The sequence below is a fragment of the Pelophylax lessonae genome (assembly GCF_965119305.1).
Source record: "Pelophylax lessonae genome assembly, chromosome: 2".
Taxonomy (NCBI): Eukaryota; Metazoa; Chordata; class Amphibia; order Anura; family Ranidae; genus Pelophylax; species Pelophylax lessonae.
Window position 1 is genome coordinate 413454002 of NC_138769.1, and position 8617 is coordinate 413462618.

Consider the following 8617-nt stretch of genomic DNA (forward strand, 5'->3'; position numbering starts at 1 on the left):
CAGGGCAAGATATCTCAGTATTGGGAATGTAATGAGGATACATCCTCACCTCTGATTTGCTGGGACGCTTTTAAGGCCACTATTCATGGGGACTACATTAGTGCTATTAAGGCGGCCAGGGTGGAGGGTGCTGCGGAGCTGCTGGCGTTGGAAGAAGGAGTATCCTTGGCTGAATCTGATTTTGCCTTGGATCAGACTCCTGAGGCGCACTCCTCCCTGGCCCAGGCCCAGAGGGCGTTACATTTGCATGTCTCCTCGGCCGCCTTGGCTGAGGTTGGCTCACTCAAGGCCAAAGTGTTTGGGAGTGGTGACAAGAATGGGAGACTCCTGGCTAACCTGGTGGCGGATTCTAAATCTCAGACAGTTGTTCCCCCTCATCCGAACGGAGGCGGGGGACACCACTGCAGACCCTGCTGCTATTCTAGAGGAGTTTCGGAGTTACTATCAACGATTGTACTCTGTGCCCTCCCCTCTGCGGGATGTGGTGGATCTGGGGGCCCTCGGGGATCTCTCCTTGCCGCAATTGGACGAGTATGAGGCCGCCTCCTTGGAGGCGGACTTGACCTTGGAGGAAGTGGAGGCAGCTATCCGCTCTCTCCCCCCCGAGAAGACCCCGGGTCCGGATGGCCTGCCGGGGGACTGGTACAAAATGTATATTGCGGATCTGGCACCCAGGTTGTGCAGTCTTTACCGAGCAAGCCTGGAGACGGGCGCGCTTCCGGACTCGGCTCAGGCCCACATTGTGTTGATCTTGAAACCTGGCAAAGACCCTACCCTTTGCTCGGCCTATCGGCCGATTTCCCTTCTTAATTATGATTTGAAGATTCTGACAAAAATCCTTGCCACCAGGTTGATGAAGGTCCTCCCGCTCTTGGTCGACATTGACCAAACGGGTTTCATGACGGGGAAATCTACTGACATCAATATCCGCCGGGTGTACACACATTTGCAGGTCCCTGCGGAGGAACAGAGTCAGCGAGTCTTAGTATCATTGGATCTAGAGAAGGCCTTTGATTCTGTGGCCTGGCCCTACCTTAGTGAGGTGCTCCGGTCGTTTGGTTTCGGTCCTACCTTTCGCAAGTGGATTGACATTCTTTACAGTAAGCCTCAAGCACAGATCAAGTTGGGGGGTAGGGTATCGCCTGTATTTGACATCCGACGTGGCACCCATCAGGGATGTCCACTCTCGCCGGCGTTGTTTTCGCTGGCAGTGGAGCCCCTGGCGAGGGCTGTTCGGGGGTCCGGAGAGATCGGGGGGATTCGGGTGGGGTCCCTGGAGGAAAAATTGGCGTTGTACGCGGATGATATCATTCTGTTCCTCCGGGACCCGGGCCCCTCCCTCCGGGCTGTCCTGGCCCTGCTGTCGCGCTTTACGGAACTGTCGGGTCTCCGAGTAAACTGGGGGAAATCTCTCTTGCTCCCGGTGGACGCGGACTCCCGGACACGGGCGGACCCCTCTCTGCCCTTGTGCTGGGCGGACAATGTCAGATACCTGGGGGTTACGATCTCCCCGAGGGTACAGGATTTCTGTGCTCTAAATCTCTACCCTCTCCTCCAGTCCTTCAAGGACAGGCTCCGGGCATGGGCGAACCTCCCGCTGACTTTGATTGGGCGCATAAACCTGGTTAAAATGAAGTTGTTGCCTCCCCTGCTATATGTTCTGCGACAGTCCCCGGTGTGGATTCCGAAACGGATCTTTAGAACCATTCATTCCTAGATGTCCGCCTTCATATGGGGAGGCTTCGGCTAGCTGTCCTACAGCGGCCCTGGACGCATGGGGGCCTGGCTTGCCCAGATTTCTTCATGCATTTCGTTGCTGGTCTACTGACCCATGCTTACAATTGGCTTATATCTGATGACACGAACTCTGCGGTGGTGCTTGAGGCGGCGCTGCTGGGGTCCTACGAGGCACTGCGCAACGCCCTGTTCCGTGGCACCCGAGCTCCGTATCCCCTTACCAACTCTATGAAGGCGGTCATCAGGGCTTGGTGCTGGTTTCTCCCTATACTAAATCTGACCCCCACGGGCTCTCTCCTAATACCCCCTTGTGGCGTAACCCGGAGTTGCCTGAGTTCTTATCCATTCCTGACCCGTCTCTGTGGGCCTCTAGGGGTATACGATGTCTCTCACATATTTGTCAAGGGGATGGCTTGCTGAGCTTTGATAGGCTTAAAGACAAATTTGATCTGCCTAACTCCTACTTTTTCAGGTTCCTGCAGCTCCGCCACGCCTTTCGGACTCAGTTTGGGGGTTCTCCCCCTGATGTGACTCCGGCGGATTTCGAGCTCCTCCTTCGGGATGAAGATCTTCGGAAACCGCTGTCCTCAATCTACAGATCCTTGCTGCCAGGTGTGCATGTGGGTCTGGAGAGATTGCAGGAATTCTGGGCGGCGGAGGTGCAGGACCTGGATTCGGAGGATTGGGAGGACGTCTGGGACTATCCGTTCAAGTATTTGGTCTCCTCGAGGGACCGGCTAGTCCAATTTAAAATAATACATAAGTTCCACCTTACGCCCTCCAGATTGCACAAGGTGTCTACCGACATCCCGGATGCCTGTTGGCGCTGCGGTGCTGGTTCCCCATCCTATACCCATATGATCTGGCACTGTCCGTCCCTGCAGAGGTTATGGTCTGAGGTCCGGGGTTTCATTACCAAACTGACTACTATTCCTATCCCGGCTGAGATTGAAACTTGTATTTTGGGGCTTGTAAACGCGCTGGCCCACACTGTTGCTACACGTACCCTCCTGGGGCTTCTGTTCTTCTATGCTAGGAAACTTGTGGTGATGTGTTGGAGAGCCCCTGGGGTCCCGACGTTATCACAATGGAAGTCGCTGGTGAACTCCATGATACCTCTATATAAAGCGGTGTACAAATTTAGGGGATGTTCCAAAAAATTCCACAAGGTGTGGGATCTGTGGCTGGACGTTGCAGATACCGCAGATGATTCCTCGGCTCCAGCCATTGATGTGTCTCGACCAGCTACTTAGGTTTACTTGTATATATGCATTGAGATGTGTGACTTATTTGATTTACAGGAGGCTCTGGACCGTGATTTGGGAACACCAATGCCTAGTAGACTCGGTACTTACTCCTGTGATGCTCTGGATCACCTTTGAGCTGCAGCCACTGTTGGGGTTAGTGGGGGTTTTTCTTCCCCCCTTTTTCTTTTTGTTATTTTTGTTTATCTTTTTCGTTGTTCTGTGTTGTCGAGCCGGGGTATGCCCAATGGCTCTGTTTTGTATGTTGTTATAAAACTCAATAAATATAATTTTCAAAAAAAAAAAAACGGAAATGTATTTTATTGGGATTTTATGTGATAGACCAACACAAAGTGGCACATATTTTGAAGTGGAAAGAAAATGAGAAGTGGTTTTCATAAGTTTTTACAAATATCTGATCAGTGTGGCATTCATTTGTATTCAGCCCCCCCGAGTCAATACTTTTGTAGAACCACCTTTCACTGCAATTACAGCTGCAAGTCTTTTTGGGTATGTCTCTACCAGCTTTGCACATCTAGAGAGTGACATTTTTGCCCATTCTTTGCAAAATAGCTCAAGCTCTGTCGGACTGGATGGAGAGCGTCTGTAAACGGCAAGATAGCCACAGATTCTCAATTGGATTTAGGTCCCTCCGGACTTGCATGTTGGGCCTGATGGGGTCTATCTTTGAGGCGGTTCGGTTTGCACAGTTTTATCCGAGGTCCCTGCAAAGGGAAATTCTGATCAAATGGGACAAGACTCCACAGTCTCGTCACTTCCTCACTGCCTGTCAAATGCCCTCTGAAAAGCAATCCAACATGGTTCGCTTCTAAGGGGTCACCACACATCTGAACAAGCCCTGTAACTGTATAGAAAATTGTTGTCTGAAAGATTATGCCTTGCGGTGGGACTGTGCCTGCACTGCAAGGTTTCATTGCGCCTTTGGATCTAGGGCTGTTGTTTCCAAACTGCGGCCCAAGGGTTGAATGTGACCCTTTGCTTCCCATCGTCCAGCCTTTGAAGCACTAACTACTACTAACATCAACAATTAGGCACCATTGCTTTCATTAACATAAGCAGTGGGGCATTATTCCTCTCACTGATCCCCATGATGGGGCACTATTTCTTCCACTGACACCAACGGTAGGGCCTAATTCTTCCTGCTGACACCTACAATGGGGCTTCATCCCTCTCACTGACGCCCAAAAGTGGCGCACTGTTCCTGCCATGAATACCAATAATGGGGTAATATTCCTCCAACTAACCACGTTTTTTAAATCCTACTGACCACCAAGCCTGAGACTTGTAAAAGTGTTTTTCCTCTTCCCTAGACAAAACAAGTTTTTACCACATGCAATGTGAGACCAGCTCACCTGCAATTGATAGTTTTACATATACATTTACATTTTGAACTTTCCCGGAGTTGGGCTTTAATTCGTCATTTACTTAGGGTTCATCTAAAACCACCCTGCCCAGAGGATGATAATGCTACTGTGATCTTACTGCAAAACAAATTGTGTTTTATCTTTTTTTTTTTTTTTTTTTTTTTTTTTTTTTTTTACAGCAAGTTGTGAGATAAATTCATCTACTAGATGGATAAATAGGTAATAAAACCATATTATAGGGAGAGGGCATCACAAAAAAACAAAAGCTGCTGATTCTGATTACAAGACTTAATCATACGTGCACTTTTCCCATAGCTGCGCTTTGAAAGCCAAGTTGGCCATCACAGCTGCCTTATTTTCATCTTGACATTGTCATAACCTCCAACCTCCTTTTAATATAGAAAGATATTTATGTTTTTTTTTTTTTTTTTTTTATTATCCAATTAGGTTTGATGGACCATTTTGATAAACCTACACGCACCGATAAAGACTGAGTTTCCCATTACTGTAAAGCCAGAAGAGAATATAGCAAATTACACAAATCTGTGAATAAGTTCAGTGTGTATAATACTGCAGGTAGTACCTTAATTACACCACCTTGTGGCAATATGTTACCACACTACTACTATGCTAGGGTTCTAAAAAAACTTTATGGTTATATTATTAAAAATACTATTTAACTAAATGGAATCTGTCAAGACCCAAAAATAAAGGCGCTGCCATTGCAGACTTTGCTGATTGGGGGGTAAATGGTCCAGAACACATGACAACAAATACACATGTATGAATAACAGGCCAGAAAGAATGAGGATGACTTGCCCTGAAATTTGCAGTTTGAAAAAAAAAGTCCATGCTTCCGCTACGACAGGTTTCTTTTTAAGACTTTTTTTAGGAATGTCTAGAAGTCAATGGCTGAGCATTCATATACTTTATGACGTGATCCTTATAGTTGATCACTTATGTACTATTGCATATGTCACTCTGGGTATGGATATTTTTTGGTATAATGGTTAATTTAACATTCATTGCTCTGATTGAAGAAAGATGCAGTTGGGTGAAAAAGATTTTGCCAGTTCAACATATTATTGCTTTAGTACTAAGTGCTGCATAAGATTAAAGATCACTTGTCACAGCAGATTCATGCTACAGTAAGGAATACACATGAAACTTTTGACCAACTTAGACCATGTTTGGTTTGAACTAAAAAAAAATTAGTGTACCAGACTTTAGAAGCAACTGAACTCTGGAAACTGTGTTTTTAAAATGGCAAACAAGTCACCATTATTGCCTCTAGGCTTCCTGCAGCTGTTCTTTTGCATTACTGCCTCTGCACTGTGTCTGTGTGGAGGTGGTCATCTTGTTAGAGGAATAGGGCTTTGCTTCTTTGTGTCATTGCTGTTCCTTGATGACTGAGGATCTGGGGGAATATTCAAGAAGTAGAAGGAAAGTTGTGCAAAGCAAAGCATAGATCCACAAAAAGAATGAATCAGAAGCAGGAAGATGCATGCAGTGCAGATTCTTCTCCAACACCGTAGTAACCTCACCAAGTATTCTTTCAAATCCGGTCAGCCTAGAAATTGCACGCAGCGACGGATGAGCTCACATGTTATATGCAGTATACAGGTATAAGGCAGTAGGCACAGAAGTGTCTAGATATATCAACATTCCAAGAAGTGCACTGCCATTTTCCAGGAATTCCAGAAAAAAGGTTTATTTTTCAGGGTACTACTTGGGCTCAATTAACAATTCTAGATGTTCTCTGTACATAGCAAATCTTCATCTTTTCGATTTGGGGTCTAATTAAAAAAAAAACAAAGCTTACAATAGTGCATAAATGTGTATGGAAATTTTTTTTACCACCTTGTAACCTATGTTTTGGATTGTGTTTCCTTTTGTGCAGTGCCTATCTTAATGCAGATCTTCTGGTTATGCAGACAAATAGAAATGTAGATATTTTTCTTTAATAGGGTGATTTCACACTGCCATGCTGCAGTTTGGCCACGGTGTGGGTTCAGCGCAGGGTACCCGCGGTTTCCCATAAACCTCTATTTGATTGTGCATTTTTTGGTGCATTTTCTGAAAGTGCATCAAAAGTCCTGCATGCTGGATTTTTGGTACACTTTCCATAAACACGCAATCTAATAGAATTCTATGGGAATCCGTGGGAAACCCACACGAAAACTGTGGGTACACTGCCCTGCACCATTAGTGTAAAGTCGCTCTTCATCCTTTCCAAGAATGCAAGATTTTTAACCTTTACATACCACATAAATCTATTATTTAGTCTTGATTGCCCTTCTGTATTTAGACCTGATCATTTCTTTTCTCATTTTCAGGTCCAGTCCCTAAAAGAATGGCAGAACGAAGTAAATGCTCGGATTGAGCGTTTCGGCATGTTTGAGAAACCATTGTCCAGTGTCCAAGAAGACTGCTCAACTGAAGTACTAGAGCATCATTCAGATTCTGCTGCAACGCTTGCTGAAAAGGGCAATAAAATAACCTCCCCTGACATTCCGGACTCTGGTTTTCATTCCATTACAGTAATACATGACTTTCACCAGGAAAAAAGTAGTTCTGAAAAGAGTTCAACTGAGGGCAGTGTATCTACTGAACAATCACTGGAGACGGTGAAACATTACCATCAGCAAGAGCCTAATTTCCCAGTGGACCAAGATACAGCTGTTGAAGTGCACAGTGAAAGCAGCAAGGATAGTTCCAGCAGTGAACAAGACAGCAGCCTTCTGCAGCAGTATATGAACACGGTAGAAGAATTGGAGCAAGCAGATGACATGAGTCACAGTGATGTAACTGAAGAAAGTAAACCTGAAATCACCAACAGTTCATTCAGCTCTGATTATCATGTTAGCAGCATCTCCGATGTGTGTGAAGAGAGCAAGTCTGATATCCTTCAGATCCATGATGATACTTTTCAGTCATCAGACAAACCACAAAGCTTGCAGAAGCAATCCAATATTTTCATACATGAGCCGCAAGGAGACTTGACACCCTAACGAAGAATACTAATATTTTTTTTTTTTGTCTCCTCTTTAAACGCTCCATGATGTAATTAATTAATAGCCTTGATTTTGGTAAGGTTGGGGATAAATACCCATTTATCACTACTATTATGCACTTTGCCTGAATAGAGCGTTCCTTTCTGTGAAATAGACAGTTGATGATACTGTCTTTAAGTGTAAGAGCAGCTTTGTTCAGTTTTGTTTTTCCTTGCACATGAACAAATTTGCACTAACATACAATACAAATCTCTTGCATGAAGTGTCTTATGGTGGACCCCACAAACACAATGAAAGTATCTACTTGTGTGAAGTGTGTGAGCTAGGAACATTGTTACAGCTCGGAAATTTTTGGGCTTTAGCCCCAGTTCACACCAGTGCGATTTGACAGTTCAAAATCGCATGGCAAGTTGCACCCCCATTGCTGGCAATGGAACTGTTCAAATCGTTGCAACTAAGAGGTTCCTGCTCTACTTTTTTGAAATTTCATTGTGCTTTGCATTGACTTTGGAGATCCAAATCAAACTGATCTGCGGCTTTGAAATCATACTGAAGTAGCACAATTTCAAAGCTGCACTGGTGTGAACCAGGGCTTATGCTGTTTTGATGTCACTAGGTAATTGGGAGGCTGCAAAGTCATGGATACTATGGCGTACAAATTGTCTGAAAAATTGTACAGCAATAATTGAAAGTAATACTGAATCCTGTGAATGAATATGAAAACAAAATATACGCATGAAAGCTGTTTTATCTGCCAAAGGAAGTGTATTTCTTTCCACCCAGTCCTGAGACCTCTATGGGTCTGCCGCACAGTTCAGATCTGTCTAACAGACCTGATCTTTCTCTGCTGCAGGTTCACTTTACTTTGCAGGTTCCTGTCCTGACTGGACAGGGAAAGGCGAAGCAGCAAATTAATGAGCTTATCTCTTACTCTGCTCTCCTCTGATAAGAATGCTGCTTCCACTGCAGCACACTTAGGCTCGGTTCACATTGGTGTGATGCGGGAACCCTGTGAATCCACTGCAGGTTCACGCATCGCACCCGACTCGCAGGCAGTTCACACTTCCATATGCAAACTGCTGGGAGTGTCAATACAAAGTATTTGACACCCCCAGAGCAGTTCGCATATTGCAGTGTGAACTGTCAATTCAGACAGGAATCTGATCACATAGGTGTGAACACTCCTGCAATCCGATTCTGGTGCAGACCAAAAAAAGGGTCCTGCAGGAGTTTGGTC

At 45.3% G+C, this 8617-nt stretch overlaps 1 protein-coding gene across 1 annotated transcript in view; it reads left to right on the forward strand.

Moving 5' to 3' along the window:
• CEP97 (centrosomal protein 97) overlaps positions 1 to 7602 on the forward strand; it is a 41475-nt gene extending 33873 nt beyond the window's left edge. Inside the window, exon 11 of the mRNA XM_082248547.1 lies at positions 6703 to 7602. Coding sequence (XP_082104673.1) covers positions 6703 to 7377 — 675 coding nt within the window. The 3' untranslated portion in view covers positions 7378 to 7602. The remainder of the gene's footprint in view (positions 1 to 6702) is intronic.
• Positions 7603 to 8617: the final 1015 nt, after the last annotated feature.